Source organism: Podarcis tiliguerta (assembly GCF_965153285.1).
Source record: "Podarcis tiliguerta genome assembly, chromosome: 6".
Lineage (NCBI taxonomy): Eukaryota > Metazoa > Chordata > Lepidosauria > Squamata > Lacertidae > Podarcis > Podarcis tiliguerta.
This window is the reverse complement of record NC_139539.1, coordinates 42,300,989-42,325,978: the sequence shown is the minus strand read 5'-3', so window position 1 is coordinate 42,325,978 and position 24,990 is coordinate 42,300,989. Positions and strand designations below refer to the sequence as shown.

Genomic DNA, 24,990 nt, shown 5'->3' with positions numbered 1-24,990 from the left:
GGACTTTACTGGCATTTTCATCATCACCACCATCATTCTTTATTTAAAGTTCTGTCTTTCTCCCAACGGAGCCCAAGGTGTCAAACAACACAACAGCAAAACAATGCAATAGCAAATTGAAAGCCAAATATCCTCACAGCTGATTTCAAGGATTTCTTTGAACAGTTTATTTTAGCCATCAAATTTCTTGGTAAACAGGAATGTTTTACCCCTCAATATTAGCAGGCATTCCACAAATGGGGACCCACCCACCATGTCATGAGTAAGAACCATAGCATAGCTAAAGGTAAAGGGACCCCTGACTGTTAAGTCCAGTCACAGACGACTCTGGGGTTGTGGCACTCATCTTGCTTTACTGGCTGAGGAAGACAGCGTTTGACTGCAGACAGCTTCCGGGTCATGTGGCCAGCATGACTAAGCTGCTTCTGGCGAACCAGAGCAGCGCACGGAAATGCTGTTTACCTTCCCGCTGCAGCAGTACCTATTTATCTACTTGCACTTTGGTGTGCTTTTGAACTGCTAGGTTGGCAGGAGCAGGGACCGAGCAACAGGGGCCCACCCCGTCCCGGGGATTCAAACCGCTGACTTTCTGATTGGCAAGCCCTAGGCTCTCTGGTTTAGACCACAGGGCCACCCGCGTCCCTTGCTAGTCTTACTCAAAAGACAAGCTGCGGTTTCTGAAGCTTGGAATAATTGCTCATGAATCCACTGATTCAAAGAAAAGTACTGTAATGAATTAATAGCTCTGTAATATGGTGGCTGGTTCCAGCCAGAGAAGGGGACTTTGCAATTCTGAAGTGTGTTGCAGAGGAAATGCTCAACAGCAAAGTGCCTGGTGAGAAAACGAGAAATTGGTTTGGAGTTTGGTGTCAGCAATATTCTGATGGCACCCAGCTCCAAATCTTGTTTTCATTCAGTCTATGTCATACAGGTAAGTATGCTAGATACATGGCCATGGAGAGTGGATGTTGGCTGACTCAAGTTGACTAATAAATTATAGCGGACAGTGATAAAATGCTTCAGCAAACGTCAGGCTGCAGTCACATTTCAATTTAATGTACACTCACTGTTTCCAGCTCTGCTTTTTAGTCTGTGTTCACAAGGCATTAACCAAAATGGGTAATGTATTCTATACTTTGGTATACGGTACAACAGGATACATTGTTTCTCAAACCAAATTCACACTGACTGGAGTTCTTCAGTCAAAGTGTGAACAACATGGCACAGAGGAAAAGACATTCTGTCAGTGCCCCCTGGCGTGTAGATAAGCAGGAACAAACGGAATCTGCAGGTGTGAGCCGCTGGGCAGGGTGCGAAACAGCTTTGAAAGGCACCAAAAAAACCCCTTATCCAGTCCATGGGGGGATGTTGGTGGGAAGGGGGTGTGGACTGCATACATAAAACATCATCTGCAGAATACTTCGACCTGGTTGTGTTTTTCATAAAAAATGTAGCAAGCAAGGCAATTGGGCACTCAGTAAAAATACCCACGTTACCACATTGTGAATCTAGATAGATAAAATAACACAGTATGGCTTAATCCCCACCAAATCTGAATCCAAAGCATTAGGGGTTTCTTCTTACTGACTTCAATATGATTAATTATTATTTTTTAAAAGTTCAGTAGACGTGTTTTGCTGTGATCCTACCTTCTCAAGAGTACAGGTGTTCAGGTTCCACGGTGATAAGAAGGCCTTGCCCCCCTATAAAGTGCTGCTCAGAGCTTCACCTGGCGCTCCTTCATGTGAAAGCAAGATGGGGAAGGTGCTGCTGTGGGTCGGTGAGTCATTTATAATATTTTGTAGACTGCCCCTCTTAAGGTTTGTAAGGTGGGATTTCATTTCACAGACACCAAGAATGGTACTTTGTTAAGCTACACTGCACAATTATTCCATTACTTTGGACTTTCTTCTCTGTTCTTTGCAGGTTTGGCTGTTTTGCTGCAGTTGCAAATCAGTAAGTACTTATTCCATTCCTTAACTAGGGATGAGCAGTGTGTTTGTGTGTGTGTGCAGAAGATGCAATTAATTAATTAATTACCCTGCCCATCTGGCTGGGTTTCCCCAGCCACTCTGGTAGGCTCCCAACAGAATATTAATAATAATTTTAAAATGCAATAAAACATACTCTACCCAGCATGGTGCTGTCAACTGAATTTCAGACTTGAGAAGCTCAGGTTTACTTTCCTTCTACCTTAGCCATCCCAGGTAGACATGTCTCATTACTTTAGAGTCATTTCAAAGGTAAAAAAGGGATAATTTATACTGTAAGCCATCAAGAATCCTGGGAATTCCACGTGAAAGAAATATTTACAAATAATCAGAACTGCTATTTAACTCAAATTAACCAGTGCTCCCCCCATATTTTATTCAAGTTGGCACTCCTGGTTGTATATATATACTCAAAGTCTTCTCCCTCACCCCACAATTTATCATCTTGCTTCATGCAAAATGTACCTGTGTGACAAAGATTTTTGGCAAAATGATACAAATTAAAATAGCCACATCCCATCTTTCCCAAAGTTTGTCCCATAAGGGTTTTGTTTTTGCTTGCTACACAGTCCTTGCATGCTTACCTGGCATATAAATATATGGTTGGGAATGGGATTTTAATTAAAAAATGGGATGTAATGAGTATTTTAAACAGCTGCTTCATTGTTTCGTCTCTTCCGATCAGGCTCGGCATGCAAACTTGTATGCTATTTCACCAACTGGGCTCAGTATAGGCCAGAGCCAGCCAAATACTTCCCAAACAATGTGGACCCACAACTCTGCACCCACCTGATCTATGCTTTCGCTACGATGAATGAAAATAAGATTGCCCCTTATGAATGGAATGATGAAGACAGGCTCTTCCCAGAGTTTACCGCACTGAAACAAAAGTAAGCAGCAATGCAAAACCACAGAGCAACATTTCACATGTGGATGTCTGTTTAGGGCCACGTAACTGTCAATTTATGTGCCAGGGTGATAGGAATTCTTCTGAACAGTGTCCCTTCACACAACGCATTTCAGCTAATGTGGTGACGCCAGCTGTTTCAGTCTTCGCTTGCTGCTGTGCATTACATCAGCTTTTGCCATGCCATCACCTAGCTATTATTTAGGAACTTTGCTTCTAGCTGCAGTGCCATGCACTGTGATTGGTTTATAATAATATTGGTTTATAATATTAGGCCCACAATTCCTTAACTCTGATTGCATCAACTAGAGCAGGCATAGGCAAACTCTGGCCCTCCAGATATTTGGGACTACAATTCCCATCATCCCTGACCACTGGTCCTGTTAGCTAGGGATGATGGGAATTGTAGTCCCAAATATCTGGAGGGCCAGAGTTTGCCTATGCCTTAACTAGAGAATGGATGTGAATTCATACTAAAATGGTTCTTCGCACGCTAATACTAATATACTAACTAGAAGTTTGAAGAGTTTTACTGAAAGGCATTAACAGTCCATGGTAGAGTGAATGAACACGAGCCCCTCTAGATCAGGTCAAAAGTATACATTCTGTCCTCCCATTGACCAACCAGATGCCCATGGAAAGGACATGAGCACAATAGCATTCTCTCCACTTGTGTTCCCCATCAACTAGTATTTAGCAACATGCTGCCACTGATCCTGGAGGCAGCAATGAAACACTGTGACTAGCCTTATTCATAATGAATTTAAAGGTCTCTGGGTTGGTGGCCATCACTGTATCTTGAAGTAGCAACTGTGTGAAGGAGGATTTCCTTTTTTCCATCTTGTGTCTCCCAACACTTAGATTCTTTGGTTCTAGTATTATGAGAAAAGACGAAAACAACCTCCCTGCCCTCTTTCTCCAATCTACGCAATAATTTTGCACACTCGGGTGTAGTGACCAGTACATGGAAGTTGGTTTGGGTTTAAATATCCACTCAGTCCATGGTATTTACCAATTGGTCTTGGGCAAATCCCCACATTTTAGCTTGACCAACACTGTTGTTAGTAGAAATAAAATAGGATAATTCCATGTAAGCTGCTTTGGGCTTCTTGTAAGAAAGGGAAGATACAAATGTGATAAAGAAATAAGCATTGGGTTGGATCCAACTAAAGTTAGACACACTTAGGTCCTATAGAAATAAATGTGTGAAAAGTTAGTTGGTTTCAGTGGGGCCTAAATGCAACTCCTTTGGGTTAGATTCATCCGATTGATGCATGTGCCGCATAAATACATAATTACACAGGGAATGGTGCTATCCTGTTGTGTATAATATTGTCTTGAGTGTATAAACCTCTTATCTGTAAAAAAAAGTTTCTCTATTCCCTTTAATATATTAATATATTCTGTGCCTTTTAGGAATTCCGAACTGGTTCAGCTGTTGGCTATCGGAGGGTGGAATTTCGGCACACAGAAGTGAGAATGGCTTTTGTTTATTTACCTCTACACTGACAAAGAGTTCAAATTATGAAGCAACCAGATGGTTAGAAACCACACTAAGCTCTAGCAGATGTTAGAAATTCTGAAACTTCACAGCAATAAAGGGAAATTAAGTAGTCTGTACGAAAAGGCAGGGCTAGAGCTAAGTATTAATTTATTTGCGAACATGTTCTTGCAAGTGTTCATACATTCTCTAAGGGAGGCATTTTTACCTTAAAGTAAGTTTTCCTTAGTACCACATTAAAAATGCAATACTAAGAATGAGATCTGTTCCTTTTAGATTCACCACAATGGTTGCCACAGCTGCCAACAGAAAGACCTTCATTGATTCAGTGATAGCATATCTCCGCAAATTTAATTTTGATGGGATTGACTTGGACTTTGAATACCCGGGCTCTAGAGGTAGCCCCCCTGAGGATAAGCAACGGTTTACCATCTTGATTCAGGTGAGGTACCAGCCCAGCATTCTCTCACAGATCTAGTATACTTCCATAGCTAGCTTAGCCTACTGAAAGCTTTTAACAAACATAGAAATCTCATAAGTAAAATGGATGATATATGCTGTTGAGTTGTTTCTGCCCCTAAATGGGCTATATACCAAGAACCTCAACTTATATACAAGGTTCCCCCTAAAGTTGCTTATCCAACCCTGTCTTGGAAATAACAGAAACCCAGCATTTTTCGGGATTGTGTTAATCAGCATGTTGCTGATCTTTGCAGATTAAAAACAGATTAATGTTTGGGATATATTGTTACCATTTTCAGAGCTAAAATGTTTTCCTCCCACTATCACAAAGGGGAAAAATATACATTAGAATCTGGCAATTGCTGAACATGTGAAGAGGAACTTAAAAGTCCTTTGCTGCTAAATGGCACAGATATAAAGTTAGATCAGTATGAGGCAGACCAGGTTATAAACTTAGACTCTGGCCTTTCAGATAGATCTCTTGAGATGAAAGGCAAGACGCTGGACTAGCTCAGCTTTCTGACTTGGTTACTGAGAGAATCCCTGATAAATTGGTACTCTTGTCTGAGATCTCTGATGCCATTGTCAGTTTTAGAATGGTCATTTAACCTCATGCTCAGAAAGACAAATGACCTTCTAATAGGCATGTCTTGACTCCACGTTTAGGGTTCCTAGGCACCCTACTGGTTGGGGACTGTCATTTTAATTTGCATCAGTGCCCCACATTGATGCAATGCATTGTAGGAAATTAAAATGACCACAGCTGCCTAGTTCCAGAAAAAAATGACACGTGTTTGCTCTTGCTCTGCTAATAGGTATTCACTAATAGTTCCTCCTCCCTCTTTAGGAAATGTTGGAGGCCTTTACAGCTGAGGCTGCCAGCACAGGTCGCCCCAGACTGCTAATCACAGCAGCTGTGTCTGCAGGGAAAGGAACCATTGACGCTGGGTACGAAATAGCCGCAATAGGAAAGTAAGTAAATGAAAACATGCATTGTCTTCATAGTAGCCCCCTTCTCTGAGATACACTCCTAGTGCCTGTGTCAGAACGTTGGCTGTTAACTCTGCTTCTTGTGCAACTTCCTCCAGGCTCCTGGATTTCATCAGTGTGATGACATATGACTTCCATGGCGGCTGGGACACCTTCACAGGCCACAACAGTCCATTGCATCTGGGATCCAAAGACCAGGGTGACTTAAAGTATTTCAACTGTGTAAGGAGATGGAGAATAGATTTGACCAACTCCCATAGAATAAGACAGATATTAAATCCCACAACCCCCTCCTTATCATATTCTTTTTTTTTCCAAAACAGGAGTTTGCAATGAAATACTGGAGAGACAACGGTGTTCCAGCTAAGAAGCTTCTCATGGGATTTCCCACCTATGGACGCACTTTCAGGCTTACTACCAGTGATACATCTGTGGGTGCTCCTGCTTCTGGGGCTGGCTCTTCTGGACCTTATACTAGAGAAGCTGGGTTCTGGGCCTACTATGAGGTAATGATTTGAGGAAACTTCAGGTTGTTTCTTCATTGAATGAGTATTAATGCCTGCCATCAACTCCATGCATGAATGCATTCATTCTGGGTAAGAATTAGTGCATGTTCATGACAAAAGGCTGTAGCTCAGTGGTAGAGAATCTGCTTTGCATGCAGATTGTCCCAGATTCAATCCCTGGCATCACCAGATAGGGCTACAGAAGGACACCCCTGTTTGTATTCCCGGAGCTGCCGCTGCCAATTGGTGTAGACGGTGCTGAGCTAGATAGATGAATGGTGGGACTTAGAATCATAGAATTGTAGAGTTGGAAAGGACCACAAGGGTTGTCTAGTCCAACCCCCTGGAATGCAGGAATCTTTTGCACAAGGTGGGGCTTGAACCCACGACCCTGAGCTTAAGAGTCTCATGCTCTGTCAACTGAGCTATCCCAGAAGGGCACATAAAGCAGCTTCCTGGGTTCTTATGAATGGGCAGCCAGCCCATTGGCCACTCCCCACACATTTGAAATGATTGCACAGGAATGACAGGTTCCCTAAAAACAATCCATAAATTGCTAAAATGGAAGGTTCAGATTGCATGTGCAGAGAAGCTTATGCATCTTTGGGTACAAGCATAGGCTCCTATGCAAATTTATTATAATAGGAGGCTAATCAAATTGAATACCAATTGAGTACAATTACATTTAAAAGATACAAATAAAGTCACAAAGGAGCCATCTTCTGCAAGTGACAGGCGGAAGCAGCTGCAGGTATGATCCTAAGCCTCTCACCATATGATAATTTCTAAGCACAATGAGTGTCATTATTTTCTTGACATGACCATTCTACTTCTTCATTTTGTCCTCTTGCTAATATCATAACCTTTTGGCAGATCTGCACATTCATAAGAGATGCCACGGTTAGTTGGATTGAAGACCAGAAGGTGCCATATGCCTACAAAGGGAACGAATGGGTTGGCTTTGACAATGCCAAGAGTTATGAGTACAAAGTAAGAACCCTTTTTGCATACAGCTTTCCCCCTTACATTTGGTTTGTCACAGACATCCTTATCAGCATTCTCAACTTTGTGTGTTCTGTCACGTTTTGTGCTATCACAATTTGCATGTTGTAATGTAAGTGACTTCTTCCGTGCAAGGCTTCCCCTTCTAAAGATTCACTGTGTAGGAAACCAAGGAGTTCCATGTACAAGCAGATACCATTTCTGTGTGTGCATTATTCCATATTGTTTTGTGAAATTGTAATGTTGTATGCTGAAAACTTCCCTGAGTGGTCTTTTTAAGGGCGGGGCATGAATGTTTTAAAAAGCAACTAAATGAAATACAGGTCAGATGATAATATGAATAGCACAAGAAGAGGCCTGATGCAACTGAAGCTTCCTCCAGATGTGAAAATGGCATCATGGGAATGACATGATGATGATGATGACGATTCTCTTGCAGGCCCAGTTTGTGAAGGATAATGAGTTTGGGGGTGCCATGGTATGGGCAATTGATTTGGACGACTTCAGTGGTGGATTCTGTGGTGAAGGAGCCTACCCATTAATAAACAAACTGAAGAGTCTCCTTGCAGGAGGTAAGGCATCTAAATGTAGCACCATCTTGTGCTCCACTGTGTGTGAAGCAGGATCCTCCACGGGCTCTCCAAATACAAGGTGGCCCTATTTACAACAGTGTGACATTCCTTCCTTGGGTGGGTGGGTATGTATGTATGTAGCCAGTAGGAAGAATGCCAGCAAATCTGATTCCCTAGCATGTAACAAAGAGACTTCAATGCAGAGTGTGAATGGATGAAGTTCTCCCCCATGTCATTTGATTTGTACCTGGCTATGCTCAGTTGAGGCTCACTGGGGACAAAGTCAGGGACTTTCCTGGGTTGTCAGCTAATCTGGCAACAAATTCCTACCTGGTACCAATTTGTAGGTCCTTAGTCTATACAAATTAAGTTTGCTGTTGCCTCCTGCCCTCTATCTTGTGACCAAGTGCAGATTTTGTAGCTTTCAGCATCATGCCAGCTCAGCAGCCTGATGAAGAGTTCAGAAGTAGTAGAAATTTTGCTCATTGTTTTGTGATCTTTTGGTTGTTCCAAAGTATTGATCAGTTGTGGATTTTGGTTTCGTTCTTATGGAACAGCAAGCTACATTGGTCTTTTTTAGCAATAAAAATGTAACCTATCACTTGCCCATCCAGTGATGTACACCAGTATGCCTGTTGATGTGAACCTAGATCAGAGGTCTCAGGTGAATCTTGGAGTAATTAGTTTTTAAAGATTAAATGCCATTTCCCATCAAAACAGGAGCTTAAATGTATTTCTCAAAAGCCAGTAGAGCAATAAGATATTACTGACAGCTTAAAATACTGAACAAATTCAAAATTGTCAAAGAAGCCACATAAGTCAAAATACGTATTAAATGCACTCGCAATTTCCACATGCCTTTCTGAACATCTGCACTTCTTATTGTTAGGCTGTGGTGATGTTCCAACTGTTGATCCTCCCACCATACCTCCTGATGAAACTACTACTCTTCCTGATGATGTAACACCACCTCCTGAAGAAACCACTACTCAGGTTCCTGATGAAACAACTCCTAAGCCAAGTGAAAATCCTGATGAGGGTGGTGAGTTTGCTGTGGACAAAAGTTACAGTTAGTGGTGTAAGAAGATATAGGGATGGAGCAGCTCATGGGCTGGAATAATTTTTTAAGCTGGCTTCTGGTGGCCTAGCAAATGATTGTCAAGATGTGATAAAATATGTTCACAATTTTATTTGTGCATGTGTGCGTGTGCGCTCGTGTGTACATGTGTGAAACATGTATAAATGGAGAGACATAAACACTCAAAATGTATTTAATATGATATCTGTATTTTAGTTGTCTAGGTGATGTTCTGGCATAATATTCTGCCAACATTTGCCACTTGTCCTGCATACTTTGGTTTCTGGCTTCACTCTCCGAAAGGTTGACCATAAGTAGGGAAAGGAAGGTTCTCTTTGCTTTTCATTTTTCCTATCTTAAATTCAGTTCCCTACATTTTGCAGCAATTTGCAATAAAAAAAACCACCTCATGAAAATTCACCAGCATTTTCATACAAATTTCTCCTAATAAATACATTTTTAATAGACAGTTCATAGATACATTTTTGCAAGCCATTTCCCCTAATATAATGCATTTTTAACTAATTTATTTTTATTAATACCTTCATTTTTATGCATATCTTCATTTTTATATATCTTTCCCAACATATATGCAGTTTTGTAAACATAGGGTTCCCCTATCTTGAATACTGCAGTCGACAACAGTATTCAGACAGAAATTTGAAAAAAATAATAATCCTCAAAAACAATGATTTTGGCAAAAAAGCTCAACAACTTTGGGCAGAACTGAAAAAAGCTCAACACTGAAATATGGCAACCCAACCCTAGTAAGCATCGTTTGATTGGAGAACTGCATCAAAAAACTTGGATAAATGTGAACTTTGAAGGATAGCTGTGTTTGGGTTCATGTATTGTCTCAGAAACAATATTGGTTCCACATCACTGAACTATAGCTTTAAATTGGAAATGGTAGGCTTTGGGAATGATATCTCAAAGTTGTGTGACAAACTAGCTCTGGGATTTTGTGCTGTAGTCCCCATTCCTTCTAGCCCCTGGACTGTCTTTCGAGCTAGGAAAGATTGCAAAAATCCTCAATCCAGACATGCTATTAGAGGATAATGACGGAATGAACTCTGAACATGACTTTGTGTCAACAATGGCACCATCTCCATTTTCTCACCAGGCCATTCCTGCAAAGTTGTGTGCTATTTCACCAATTGGGCTCAGTACCGCCCTGAACCAGCCAAGTACTTTCCAAACAACGTGGACCCACATCTTTGCACTCACCTCATGTATGCGTTTGCAACTATGAACGATAATAAGATTGCCCCTTATGAGTGGAATGACGAGGACAGGCTCTTCCCAGAGTTCCAAGCGCTAAAGCAGAGGTCAGCTTTTTCTTAGAAACAACATTAAGATGTAACTGTGATGTGGTAAAAGAGGTGCTTAACTTTTTGTAAGATGCTTCAGAGGTGTTCTAGGAGCTGATACAGAAGCTGGGGTCCACTGGACATTTCTCTAGCATAAACTGATACAGATATTGCAGATGTACCATCTGACCTGGTGATAATGATACATTGGTAGCAGTAGACCTCATAAAGAAAGAATTTGTTCCATAATCTAAACTTTATATAAGCATTAAGTAGAAGTCAGCGGGAAATTTTGGCAGGCAGAAGATATAAATACTGAGCAGCTTAGTTTTAACAAGAACAATATCTGTAGATTTTCTACATCAAATCTGTTTTCAGTTTTTGTTTAAATATATATATTTCCTTTTCACAGAAATTCTGCCTTGGTGACATTGCTGGCTATTGGAGGGTGGAACTTTGGTACACAGAAGTAAGTTTTCTCTATAACTTTGGAAACATGAGTGGTAATCAGCATACAACTGCTGAACATAACAGTGGTTGACAACTGACAGACTGTGAGTGGAATCAGACTCCTGTAAGCTAAGCAGTGCCATCTGAGATGCTCTCCCTCAAGATTCCAGGTCTGTTTGACCTCTCTGTACTTTTTGTAACAGGAGAGTAAGAGACTGAGAATGGCAAGTGCAAGGAGAAGGGAGAGCTATTCTCTGACGTGCCTAATTCAGGCACTTCCTTCTTAGATGTGACAGTGCCCACAACTGTGTATACATCATACACTTAAAGCACATTTGAAACAAATTTCCCCCTCATAGAATTCTGGGCACTGTGGTTTACGTCTCATGGAGTGACAATTCCCAGCCACCCTTAACAAATTATGGTACCCAGAGTTCTTTGAGGGAAAGAACATTCTTTAAAAGTATAATGTGTACCCAGCTATAGACAGCTGTATATTTACATTCAGGGTTTGCTGCTTTCTTATTCCTTCCTTAGGAGATGGAAGGCAGGAATGGAGGCAGATGCCTGGTCTGTATTGGTAGTAAACTGAGGTGGTACAGTCCTAAAGCGCATAATGGACTGTACCATTTCAGGCTGCAGATCAATAATGCCACTTTAAAAAGGTTCCTTTCCATATTAAAAATACGTGAGAGATAGATTATGGTTTAGCCTGCATTTTAGTGTTCTATCCTTTGTACTTGAAGAAAACTCTTAACACAAAGTGCACTAAAAATTTGAAAGCAACCCTCCTCTCTAGACTGAAATGGTACAGCCCATTTTACCACCTCAGGGCTCTTTCCCCCTTCTTTTACTGCATATGTTGACCAGACCAGACCGGGGATATCCATGGGAGAGGTTAGTCCATTCTTTCCTCAGATGCATTCTGGCCTCTCCTTCCCCACTCTCCACTTTCAGGTAACACGAAGAGATAAGGAAAGTTTGGCCTTCCACCCTCTCTTGCAAGGTGCTGCAGACCAAGATGTAGGAGGGGGGGGACAAACCCAAACACAGATTTATGCAAAGCTAAATGTCATATAACTGAGGGTAGGACGGTGGCTGATAATGGAAGTATCTCAACTGCATAAAGCAAAGAAAGCAAGAAAACAAAGCTGAAGAACAGAAAAAAATAGTCTGTAAAGCAATGTGCAGTTGGATTGGCTGACAGGGGAAAAACGAACAACAAACCAAAAAACAAAACAAAAGGAAAGATACTAGCAACAGATGCAAGAAAAACAGAGGTGCAGAACTGTACCTTGGTATATTGGATGAAGGTAGGCTATACTCTTGCCTAGGAATGCTCTTTTAAGAAGGTGCTGCCAGACTCTGCTGTTGCTTTTGTTTCCCCCAGATTCACTACCATGGTTTCCACTGCAGCCAACCGCAAGACTTTCATAAACTCGGTTATAGCATACCTCCGCAAATTTGGCTTTGATGGGATTGATCTGGACTTTGAATATCCAGGTTCTAGGGGTAGCCCCCCTGAGGACAAGCATCGTTTCACTATCCTGATCCAGGTATGAGATCAGTAGGTTCAGCAACCCGGCTGCTCAGGCTTCGCAGTTGGGGAAGAAAGCTTTGCTGCTTAGAAGAGGTTTGTAGAGACCTGTAGAAATAGGACTGTGTCACTTAACAAAAGGCTGGGATAATAGTTCATTCTCTTCCTTTAGGAAATGGTAGCAGCTTTTGACAAAGAGGCCAAAGAGACTGGGAACAACAGGTTGTTGGTGACAGCAGCTGTCTCTGCTGGTAAACCGACAATTGATGCTGGATATGAAATTGCAGAAATAGGAAAGTAAGTGGAGAGGAAAAAAAAGACCTTTGTCAAATGCAATTATAGTAATGCTCAATTGATCAAGTCTGCTTGGAATTCCAGTCCTATGGCCTGTAAACATTATCACTCGATGCTAAAGGAAGCTACATACAGAGGTGTACTCCCTTGCCAATTATTGCTTCACATGTTGCCAGAGCTGAGACTGCCAACTGGAAATGAGTACCAAAGGCCAAACGTCCTGCGAGACTTGTTGCATTGTTTGGCCTCACATGGCCATTTTTTTAAAGGCATACTGCCCCCTGCCCCTGCCAGATCAAGACCGTGAAGTGAAGGAAGGGGGGAATTTTAACAATTTGCAACCACCATAATCTCAATCAGAATTGCCCTCCTTCATACTTGATGTCAATGGGAGAGCTTTCTTTCCATTGTGAATAGCAAGTGCAGAAGGGGGGCTTTTTACAGTTAGAAGCATGGTCCCCTACCATGGTCCTCACTGTCAGTCCCCACCTCAGCAGCCTCTGGGCAAGGCCAGAAAAGACATAAGCATCACATAGAGTTTGGCCTTGACTGAGCTTTGACTTTCCTTTCACCCCACATTCTGACTGATGGTCTCTCAGACCCATGGTCCCTTGCAGGTGAGGTTCATAAGGTTCTGAATGCACCAGAAAAACATTTTTATTGCAAAAATATGCTGATGTGAAAAGTTTATTTCACTCTGTGGTGGGTGCAGAACCTCCAATTAACAAAATCTACCTAGACTTGGTTGTTTGAATCAGCCTAATTCTAAACTGCACTTTTCATTTCAGACATCTGGATTTTATTAGTGTGATGACCTATGACTTCCATGGTGGCTGGGACACCTTTACAGGGCACAACAGCCCACTGTACGTTGGTTCAGCTGATATTGGAGACTTCAGATATTTCAACTGTGTAAGAATATAAAGCACGGTTTATTTTCTTTAGCGGGTTGCTTTGTGTTGTAACATGGAGTCCTTGGAGCACCCCACAATTGTCCAACTTTGACTCCTATAGGTTCAGGTCAGGTGTCACTAACATGAGACTTTAGCTAGGAGATAGAAGCAAAACAGTGGCCTGTAGGCCTGATCTTTATCGTTGCAACAAGACTTCCCACTACCACAAAGAAGAAGCCAGAAGCCCCGAACAATGGTTGCACCAGTATTTTAAAGTTTCCCAAAGTTTCCCATAATACATCTCAGGATGCATCATCAAGACATCATGGATATGTCACAGAAAAGGTGTGGTCTTCGGTAGATTGTGAGATCCAGGCATGCCCATGTCACTCAAATATAGTCTTTCACACTTACTCCATCACAGTACAAAGGAAAGTATTTACAGTTCCCTGGTTGCCAAGTCAAGTCAAATACACCCCTTTGTCTTGTCTGGGCTTCATCCCACTATGGGGTGGGTAGGCATTGTGATTGAGATGGTTATCTGTCTGGCGCTCTTGGGGCAGGATATCACCGGTCATGACTCCTTGGGAAGGCCCTGCAAACATGACTGTACATCTCTTGGGGATTATGGTTGGCTCATACACCCCTCCCCTTATACCTCACTTTCCTGGGTCCTAAATGCCATTGGAACTGAGAAGATTGATACGAGTGATTTCTCATGAATTTCTAAAGTCTTCCCATTGAGCCAGTATGTAGATACATTTATCAAGTGAATTGCTACATTTAGTACTGACACTTCCCCTGTTTTCCTTTGTTGGAGACTTGGGGCTCAGCGGCGAGTCGCAGGCTCCTGCAAATTGAGCTGAGCTTCCCTTGCAGATGCAATGCCTTTGTAGATTGTAGATGTTGTAGATGTTGCTGTGTGGGGTAGGGAGGTCTCTCACCCCCATTCCAATTTCCCGGTAACAATGTTGGTAAACAACGATTGCGAGGTTAATTCACACTGTCATATTTGCAGGAGTTTGCCATGAAATACTGGAGAGACAATGGTGTTCCTGCTGGGAAGCTTATGATGGGATTTCCCACCTATGGACGTACCTTTAGGCTTACTACCAGTGATACATCAGTGGGCGCTCCTGCTTCTGGGGCTGGCTCTTCTGGACCATACACCCGTGAGGCTGGTTTCTGGGCTTACTATGAGGTAAGATGCTGGAGAAGTCCTAGGGCAGGATGCCTTTTAGGTTACAGTCCTATGTATGCTTACCTGGCTGAGAATAAGTCCTATTGAATTCAGTGGAGCATGCTTCTGAATATAGAATTGCACTCTAATACAGTTACAATCTTATGCCCGCTTACTAAGAATTAAGCTGCATCATAACTATACTTTAGGACTGCACTGCACATGGTTTGCTGCCATTCTCATGTTTTTTTTTCAGAATATATAAACCAAATGAGCCAAAATTATTTTATATACAAGTGGCTTCAAAATCTTGAACCTAACACACTGGAATATTTTGACAATATTACGCTACAAGTTTGGCCCAAGATAAATATCATGCTGACTTTCTACTTGCCTTCTGGATTTGGATAAATTACAATTTTTCTTAGCAGCTGTTATTATGGTTGTGTGAGGTTATTTGCTGAATTTCTAATATTTTGGTATCTGCATATATCAGAGTAGTTTTACCCACACAACAAATCTGTAGGGGAATTCAGACCTCCACTGTTACAACAGCTGCTTAGTCTGCAAAGCAGCTTTTATGGTGCAGTCATATTGTTCCTGTAAGGGCATCTTAGGAGCTCTAGGATGCTGTAGCCCTCCATCTCCAAAAGTCAACAGGGACGTCTGCTGTGTTCCTGTCTTAACTGGGACAGAAAGTTCTGTTTCTGTGGTTTCCATGAATTAGATCATTTAAAACCAAATAACTTCTCTGTGACTTTAATTTCATGTTCCACCAGATTAATCTGATTCAAATCCATTAATCTATTAATACTGTACTGTGCTTGCAGATCTGTACCTTTATAAGGGATGCTACAGTTAATTGGATTGAAGACCAGTGTGTTCCCTATGCGTACAAAGGTTCTGAGTGGGTTGGATTTGACAACAAAAAAAGCTATGGATGCAAAGTAAGGCTGCCTTTGTTGACTATGACCTTTTATTTTATGCCTTCTTATTACCCACAGTGCTGTAGTGAATGCCTGTGTTGCATAATTTGAACACACGAGTTGCCATTTCTCATTTACAGATCTAAGTGACCTTTAGATGTTGTCCCAACCATTTTGGAGCTGGCAGATGTTTTCTCAACTATTTGTTTATTCAGAGTGCGGAATTGAAGTATAATGATTTATTCATATCATACACTGAAATACACAATAAAACCATAACATAAAATGACTCAACCATGTGGGCAGGGTTTTATTGCACATGTCTTTCCCATGGAATCTACATTGTGCTGTGGGTGCCGATTGCCTAGAAAAACATTTATACCCCCATATGGTTGGGTCCTTTAAATGTTCTCCCAGCCGTGGGGAAAGGAAGCTGTTTGCACATGACTGGCAGAATGTTTAGAGGGCATCAGCAGTGAAGAATGGAGTTGCATATTGCAGACCAGGAATAGCCATTGTGGGTTGGACTCCCATCAACCAGTATGGCACGTGGCCAGGGATTATGGGAATTCATCCATTTACAGCCCTGTGATACCACTTTAAACAGTTATGGCTTCTCCCAAGGAATTCTGGGAACTGTAGTTTGTTAAGGGCACGGAGAGTTGTTAGGAGACCCCTGTTCCACTCACAGAATTACAATTCCCAGAGTTCCCTGTGAAGATAGATTGGAGCTCTGGGAGGGGAAGAGGGGTCTCCAAACAGTGCTCAGCACCCTTAATAAACTACAGCTTCTCTTTGTGGGAAGCCATGACTGTTTAAAGGGGTATCATAGCGCTTTAAAGGTGCAGTGTGAATGCGGCCTTTGTTGGCTACGTAGAGCAACCCACAAACATTCAGGATACAAACATCAAGACAAGATTAATGGCTGATGTAATTTTGTCGAGTAGCCTGTTTGGTAGTTTTCCTGGTGTCATACTGGTGTTGAATTAGTGGATTTTTCTCAACAATTTTCACTGCTTGGGAGCAGAGCTTGCCATAAAGCATTATCCTTTTTGTTTATAGACCCAGTTTGTGAAGGACAACAAATTTGGTGGTGGCATGGTATGGGCTATTGACCTGGATGACTTCAGTGGCTCATTCTGTGGTGAAGGACCTTACCCTCTCATAAATGAGCTGAAGAACCTACTTGCAGGCAAAGGTAAGATAGCACCAAAGGATCATTGGAGGTGGGGGAGTTATCAAAAGCCAAACAGTTGTTTAGATTCCACACCTGACTCTTTGCAGCTATGTTTTAGTAATGGGAAAGATGCACATTCATTGTCCAAACCGCCCAGTGGCAAATGTTTTGGAACCAGCACATGGTGTTTAAAAGCTCATCTCGCCACATGATGTCTTAGTGTGTGCTATTTAAATGAAGAAAGAAGCATATGAACTTTTTGCAGTGCATGCGTTCCTTAAAAGTCAACTGTGTTGACTTTCACCAGGTTGTATGGGGGAAAAAGGCACAGTCACTTCATGTGGCATTTATTTCTATGGACCATCACACCAAATCCTACACAACATAGCACTCCATTTTGAGGAAGATGGCTTTTCCATTTCTAGTTTAGTTTTAAAGTACCAAGCTAGCAGAGTGAGAAGCTCCTTTTAGACCATGCATTATTTTGAATGCCCAGTTGCTGCTGCATGGCTTAAAACATTATTTAGGAAAATGAATCTCATTGTATACAGAGTTTCTGAATTCTATTAGAAAATAATTTATATAGGATGATAAGCTTTGCCTAGGGGACGCGGGTGGCACTGTGGGTAAAAGCCTCAGCGCCTAGGGCTTGCTGATCGAAAGGTCGGCGGTTCGAATCCCCGCGGCGGGGTGCGCTCCTGTTGTTCGGTCCCAGCGCCTGCCAACCTAGCAGTTCGAAAGCACTCCCGGGTGCAAGTAGATAAATAGGGACCGCTTACTAGTGGGAAGGTAAACGGCGTTTCCGTGTGCGGCTCTGGCTCGCCAGAGCAGCGATGTCACGCTGGCCACATGACCCGGAAGTGTCTCCGGACAGCGCTGGCCCCCGGCCTCTTGAGTGAGATGGGCGCACAACCCTAGAGTCTGTCAAGACTGGCCCCTACGGGCAGGGGTACCTTTACCTTTTTAAGCTTTGCCTCCATGATATTTTATACAAACATATTATATAATGCTCTGACACCCAGTCACATGCATTATGTGAGAGTAATGATGTTTCCCATTATGGAAAGTGCAGCTCACTACTATTCCTCCTTCCTAAAGGAGGTGGTTTTTATACTCATGGACTATAATGGTTCTAGGAAGAAGTTATTGGTGGCTGAAAGCAAATTCCTGATTCCTGATTTTGCATGTTTCTTTCAGTTTGTGGTGACCCAGGAAGCACCATAATACCACCAACCACTCCTGAACCTGTTACTACTCCGGGGCCTACAACCACACCTGATCCAGATGCTCCCCCCACTCCTCCTGGAACAGAATTTTGTGCAAACAAAGCTGATGGCATGTATGTTAATCCAGATGATCCCAATAAATTCTACATTTGTGCTGGAACTGCAACATTCCCCATGTCTTGTGCAGCTGGCCTGGTCTTTGATGAAAGTTGTAAGTGTTGCAACTGGCCATTGAATTAAGGACTCTCAGGTGCAAGGTGCTAACAACAACCACCTCTTCTTACAATGCCTGTAGCACCTCCCTTTCCCTTCATATGGAGCAATAAAAATTATTCATGGATCTCGGTGCTTTGATGTTTCATTTATTCTTTTGGGAGGCAGTGGAAGGAAACTGGCCAATTTTGCCCAGTTTTAGGTGCACCAACATAACTATTGTATATGGAGAGAAATTCAGTGCAAACATTTCACAACACTTGAAACTGTATGTGTGTGTTTGACTGGCACACTTTTTCTGCATGTGAATGGTTTCTGGCCACCAAGAACATCCACCTTCACATTAGATCCCTGAATAATACTTTTTTCAGACCATCTTTTAACGAGAGGAATTGGGTGGAAGGATGTAAGTTAGAACTTTGGAGAGCTGGCAGCAAAAGTATTTATTTTACAATGTATTTATTAGGAATATTTCTAAACTGCCCTTCATCCAGCGATTCTCAGGCATTGTACAATAATTCATCGTCAGACATGGCTGTTACTATTTGCCTAATTTATCCCCTCCCACAAGGGATCCTCAGATCCCCAACACAGGCCCTTCCCTCAGGTACTGACAGGTGGATCCTTGACTCCACAGAGACACAAGAACCCTTTGCATCCTAGGGGTTCCTTCTGTGTGCAGCAGCTACCTATCCTTTACCTTGTTTCCAGCTCTCCAATGACCTTGGTCATCTTTGCTTTCCCTTTAATCCTTTGTGCCTGAGTCCCTGCTGAAGGAGAGGCTATAGCTTGCTCTGCCTTTACACCTCCTGACCAGGCTTCCTTTCCTGGAGGACCTTTCTCTTATCTTCTGCCCAGCCATTTCCAATGGTGGTGCTGTGCTCCCAATGGTAACCTTTTTGTGGGGTCATAGTGAGTGTAGGAGTGTGCTGCCATTGCACGTCAAGGCCCCGAGCTCCCCAACCCCAATTTCTGGATAATAACTCACATGGACACCAAAATTTGGGTTAATGGGCTAAATAAGGCCACAACTTTATTGGTTACAGATGTGAGTGGTATTGGCTTAGGCACTGGACTAGAACCGACTATATCTGACTCCTGCCTGTAATGCAGGTAGTCTAGAAAGGGTCAACCACCAATAGGGGGAGCCCTGTTGATGTACATCAACTGTGAGCTCCCCCAGGGTCCCCGATGGGGTTGTGGCATGGCCCTAGCCCATACACAGGCTTCGGACAAGATCCACACCCCCAGATCCCTTTAACGTAAGACCCTTAAAGAGGAGAGGCAGGTGAAGGCCACAACCTCCCCTCCCATAAACCAAGTTTTTCCAATGCCTAATCACCAAACCTTATAAAGGTGTGACAATTGCTACAAGGCAGGCGAAAACTACATGGCTGGTGCCAATTTGCCTAGTGGGAAGATTCCTACCTGGTCTCCTCAACAGGTGACCAACCGTGGTCTATAGCAAGGCCAAGATGGCAAATGCATGGAAATAGGGCAGGAGGGTGGGAGATCCGAAGCCCGAGTAGGCAAGAAGGGAGAGCTCCCCGGATGCGTGGCTGTTTCAGTAGCCCAAGCCATGCCCCCTGACTGGATTGGTTGGCCAGGGACTGTGACGCGGCCAGGGACGCCCTGTAATGCGGGCGGCATCACCACGCCCTCCCCCGCTGTGCATAGGTAGAGCCTGAGGCCCGACTGCAACCCCTCCCCTCCACCATGACTCCTAGGTCAAAGCAAGACTCTGTGGAGACCACAACACAGCTGTCTCCTCACATTCATGTACAGCTAGGGAGGGAGGAGAATTTAAAGTGAATGAAGTCCATACATGATTCAGTTCATTTATGTTATTTTCACTAATTTATGCATTTTGTGCATACTTTCCCTAATCTGTGCACCTCTGTACACTTTTTTGGGGTGGAAGTACTGTATTGCAAAAATCAGAGCAGTGTGAATATCAAAGGAGGTTTTGAATCACAGATTCTTTTGGGAAATGCAGATCAGGTCTGTTCTCGTTAAACTGTGAGATGGACTGAATCCCTAGAGGTGGATTTAAGGGAGTGCGACTGGTTTGGTTGCACTGGGTGCAGAGAGGGGGTGCTGCGGCCCCCCCCCCACAATTATAATGTTAAATGGAAGGCAAGGGGGGGGGCATCAAATATTAGCATTGCAGAAGGCGCCAATGAATTTTGAGACCCACTGTTCTCCCCCCATCCCTAGCTACAGCAAGATTTTTTGCTCCTCTTCCCCAGCACCCCTGAAAGCCTGTACGCCAAAATTGCCATGCCAGCACTTTTTGTGTGTTGTTTATTTCTGGTCAGAGCCAGAATATATGGCTCTGGTTGTCAGTCTGCAACTCAGAGAATGTATGTGGGCCTTTCATAGTTATGTAACTCAAGGGAGGGGATGCAACTGTGGATACCCCTGCTTCCTCTAGCAGGCTGGAAAGAGAGTGGCTAAAGGGGTGGGGGGGACAGAAGAGGAGCCCAGTTAGAGCTGAAAATTTTCATGGCTGTTGAGCTGTCAAAGGGTCGTGCAATCTCTACTCCGGTTGCTGGACAACCCTATTAGGACTCTGGGGCTTGCAGCGTTTGCCTGAATTTGCCCTCTTGGCTAGCAGACGGTCTGCTGGCTGCCAACACAAGTGAGAGAAACCTCATGAATTGGCTGAGGGTCTCAAAGGTGTTCCAGTTGCTATGCAAAGCTGTTTCTAATAAATGATGCTGGGGCTACAAGACCTTCTTCTCACTAGCAGAAATGAAGTATGAATGTGGAAACCAGAGGAATGGTCTGTGATGACATTACAACGAGTGAGATCTTTCACTGCTTGTTACTAGCAAGGAGAGATGCAAAACTGCTGGTTTCAGCAACAGCAGCTAAGTATCCCCCATAACACCCAGCCCTGCCCAGAGATTCCTTTTTGTATTTTGTCCATGAATTATGCATTTGCTAATGGGGATGCAATTATGAAAAAGAGTCTTAAAAATGGAACAAATTCCTCAGGACACTATATGCATTCAGTTCTTTTAAGTCTACTTAACACAAACTTAGTTCTTTTAAATCAATTTCAAACTTTCATGTAGTGGCATCCTTTTAAACTTTGGGGTCTTGTACCACTATCCCTTCCTTCTCACATGTCAAAGTTAATTCATTGTAATGGGCTTATAGCCCAAATGCATCAACATAGATCAGGCCTGCACAACTTGTCATTTGCAAAACCAAGCATAGTCTATTGCCTTACTGCATTTCTTGGCAATAGAATTTTATGGCAGAATGCCTAATACAAGACTCAGCTATACAACTGTAAATAAAACATGTTAAGTGTGTTTTAAGTGCAATATACAATGTGACACTAGATGGTGAGCCTTAAGGAAAATTCAATGTATTTTTAAAAAGAATTTTCGGAACAGTTTTCTATGTAGATTCCACCACAGTTGCTAATGAGTTAAAGTAGTTTTGCAGTCCTTAGACTAATAAGAACATAAGAAGCTGTATTGCACATTACCAAGTCACAGCATCAGTCTTTCTAGCCTAGCACATTATTATTCATATGGGCAGGCAGTTCTCCAGGGTTTCAGGCAAGGGTCTTTCCCAGGCGCAGTTGGAGATGTCAGGGACTGAACCTGGAGCTTTTATATCTGCTACTTTCAGGCATAGCAGTAACCAATGCTGAATGATCACATCAAGGACCAGTCCTGTAGCCAAGATGGGGCAAATCGGTGCACAGTCATAGTCTCCCCCACCCTGAGCTGTGCTTTGTCCCCCCTCTGGATTCTTAAAAATTGTCTTTTAAATATGTGACATGACAGGCAAAGACAGCCTCCATTTAAAGAATGACAACTTGTTTTAAGAAGAGGAGAAATTTAAGAACAGGAGCCTCTGACGTATTCAGCAAATAAGGCAGGGTGAGCACACCGCAAAAGCCTCATTTGGAAGAGCCACCACAAAGTCTACTCACTCAAGATTTTCCCTGACTAAGGGTGGATTTTCCATTATCACAATCACCCTATAATTACTTAAGTGATCTTGGGTGTGTGGGGAGGGAATGGAGGGTGGGGAAGCCTGCATTGTCACAGCAACAATCGCAGATAACAATGGCTCTCAAAGTGAACCGTTCACAGTGGGATCAGGTGTTAAACAGGGTTGTTTGCCCCAACTCTATTTATTATTTTCATTGCAATGATCCTACACTTTGTCAAAGGGAAACTCCCCACTGGAGTAGAAATCATATATCGAACAGATGGAAAGCTCTTCAATCTGAGCAGGCTGAAAGCAAAGAGTAAGGTTACCGTAACTTCTGTCATAGGGCTTCAGTATGCTGATGACAATGTAGTGTGTGCATGCTCAGAGGATGACCTCCAAACCTTTCTAAATATCTTTGCAGAAGCTTACAAAATGCTTGGCCTATTGCTCAACATCCAAAAAACCAAAGTGCTGCACCAACAAGTACAAAATATCCCCTCTGCAGAGCCACCTCAATGGTGTAACGTTAGAAAATGTTGATCACTTCTCCTACCTGGGCAGTTATCTTTCCACAAGGACCGACATTGATGCCAAAATCCAGCATCCCCTGAGCTCTGCGAGTGTGGTTTTTCCCAATTGAAGTGCAGAGTGTTTGAGGACTGGGACATTCACAGGGAAACCAAAATGCTTGTTTACAAAGCTATTGTACTACCAACCTTACTGTATGCTTGTGAAACATGGACCACTTATAAACGCCATCTCCAACTCCTTGAAAGATTCCATCAACGATGTCTCCGAAAATTTTTACACATCATTTGGGAAGACAGGCAAACTGTGTTCTTCCAGTGTACTGGAAGAAGCAAAGATCACCAGTGCTGAAGCAATGATTCTTCAACATCAACTTCGTTGGACTGGTCATGTTGTGTGGATACCTGATTATCGTCTTCCAAAGCAACTACTCTATTCCAAACTTAAAAATGGAAAGCGTAATGCTGGTGGTCAACAAAAGAGGTTTAAAGACCGTCTCAAGGCAAATTTAAAAAAATGTAGTATAAATACCAACACTTGGGAAGCACTGGCTTGCGAGTGCCCAGAAACCTATGTCCCCACTGTGGAAGGAGGTCACCCATGGACTCATTGTTAAAACCGTGTTTATGGAAGACAATCTTACTCGGCTACGAGTGATCGCAGAAGAAGAAGAAGAAGACCAGGTCAGTCAGGGCCACAGTCAACCTTCCTCCCTAGATGGGTTAGTGGCCACTTTTTTAGATGGAGCTTCAGAGATATGAGCTACAGTCTCTCCTGTGCTTCTGAGGAACCAGCTGGGACCTGAAAAGTGGCTACTTTAAAAACGCATATCTTTCTTAAAGACAAAATGGAGACAAAGAGACCAGGAAATAGAGATATTCCATGGTAAATAAAGGTAGCTGGAGCATGTGCATCAGTGACAAAATTATTACAATGCAGAGATTGCCAAGGCTGCTCCTTTTTCCAAGGCAGTCCTGTTTTAAGGCGTCATCAGAGACACACCAGGCCTCCTTGGCAACCAAATAGCCAAGATCTGTTTCCAAACAGCTGATCTTTCTCCCTGCAGAATTGGCAGATTCAGAGTGGATTTGGGACAGAGTGAACTGCCTTGGCCGACTTTAGTGATTAGCACACAGGTGATTTATAGGCCATTCATCATGGTCTGAAGGGCACACTGGCCCTTTTGACACCTGGCAGGCATGGAATTTAACAAGACCAGAAACCAGGACAGCTGATTTGCTCCTATCAATACCCTGTAGGGTTTTCTGCTTCTTATCAATATGGTTGCAAGGCAGTTCAGTGGATAACAGCCAAGGAGATCAAGGTTTTTTGTGACTGGCTAAGTTATGTAACTCACAGTGCAATCCTATACCGTACATGTCTCTTCAGAAGTAAGTCCCATTGAGTTTAATTTGGGCTGCCATATTCCCAAAAGTGAAAATCTGGACAAAGTTGTTGAGCTTGCTTCCCCCCCCCCTTGAAGTCCCCTCCAAGCCTTTTTTTTTTTTTGAATTTTAAAATGATTAAAAAAAATCTTAACCCTCACCTTGCCATATGTCTGGGTTCCCCCAGACATTTTGCATATTTTCTGAAGATATGCCCAGACGCCATTTTCCTGTAATCCAGACGTATGGCAGCCCTAGTTTACTCCATTCTAGGGTAGAGAATGGCAGCCTTTAGTTTGCTACCTAGGTTTTGTTAGCAAGTTGCCTCAGGCTGCAATCTTATGCATACTTACTTTAATGAAAGTCCCACTGAAGTTTATGAGACTTAGGCTGTGCACACATTCCCATTTACGCTGCATCCAGTACATTCTCAATGCTGGCACACGTTATGTCAGCCACAATTCATAACAATCCGGTTGTTTCATATGAAATTCTAAGTTTTGATGAGTTGCCCCTTCCAAAATCAGCTTTAATCGAAATTGAGAAAAAGAACAACCTTGCTATGTTTTAAGCTGGTAATGTGTACGCAGCCTTACTTTTGATTAAACATGCCTAGGATTCCATTGTGGTTGGGAATCAGGAGCTAGAATTTGTCACAACTTTCATTGCAACTACTTGGTGACATAGCTGTTCCATGGGCTGTTCAATGCCATTGTAATCTTTAGGGGACTTTAGGAGATTTTATCCTTGTGAAGGCTTCTGAGCAGTTGTTGACCTTGACTAAATGAAATTTTCTACCTGTGATATTTCATCTGAACTTTTTGGAAGTCTTATCTCCCTCATTGCAGGTGCCTGGGTCCCACAATGATAAGAGGGATTTTGCCCTCTACATAAAGCAGATC

At 42.8% G+C, this 24,990-nt stretch overlaps 1 protein-coding gene across 1 annotated transcript; it reads left to right on the top strand.

The window, feature by feature from the left end:
* The first annotated feature begins 1,729 nt into the window (after positions 1 to 1,729).
* On the top strand, positions 1,730 to 18,342 carry LOC310679801 (acidic mammalian chitinase-like). Its single transcript, XM_083445534.1, has 20 exons — positions 1,730 to 1,780; positions 1,927 to 1,956; positions 2,677 to 2,881; positions 4,315 to 4,371; positions 4,676 to 4,841; positions 5,709 to 5,833; positions 5,950 to 6,073; positions 6,175 to 6,357; positions 7,231 to 7,347; positions 7,799 to 7,931; positions 8,821 to 8,973; positions 10,133 to 10,337; positions 10,732 to 10,788; positions 12,160 to 12,325; positions 12,479 to 12,603; positions 13,389 to 13,512; positions 14,512 to 14,694; positions 15,504 to 15,620; positions 16,662 to 16,797; positions 17,974 to 18,342. The coding sequence occupies exons 1-20, from the start codon at positions 1,756 to 1,758 to the stop codon at positions 18,240 to 18,242; spliced, it is 2,700 nt and encodes an 899-aa protein (XP_083301660.1). The 5' UTR covers positions 1,730 to 1,755; the 3' UTR covers positions 18,243 to 18,342.
* Positions 18,343 to 24,990: the final 6,648 nt, after the last annotated feature.

What these genes read in the sequence shown, in the direction of transcription:
- LOC310679801 (XM_083445534.1), top strand. Translation starts at nt 1,756, where the DNA reads ATGGGGAAGGTGCTGCTGTGGGTCG. An exon ending in TTTACCGCACTGAAACAAAA is followed by an intron (nt 2,882 to 4,314) that starts GTAAGCAGCAAT and finishes TGTGCCTTTTAG; the next exon opens with GAATTCCGAACTGGTTCAGC. An exon ending in ACTTAAAGTATTTCAACTGT is followed by an intron (nt 6,074 to 6,174) that starts GTAAGGAGATGG and finishes TTTCCAAAACAG; the next exon opens with GAGTTTGCAATGAAATACTG.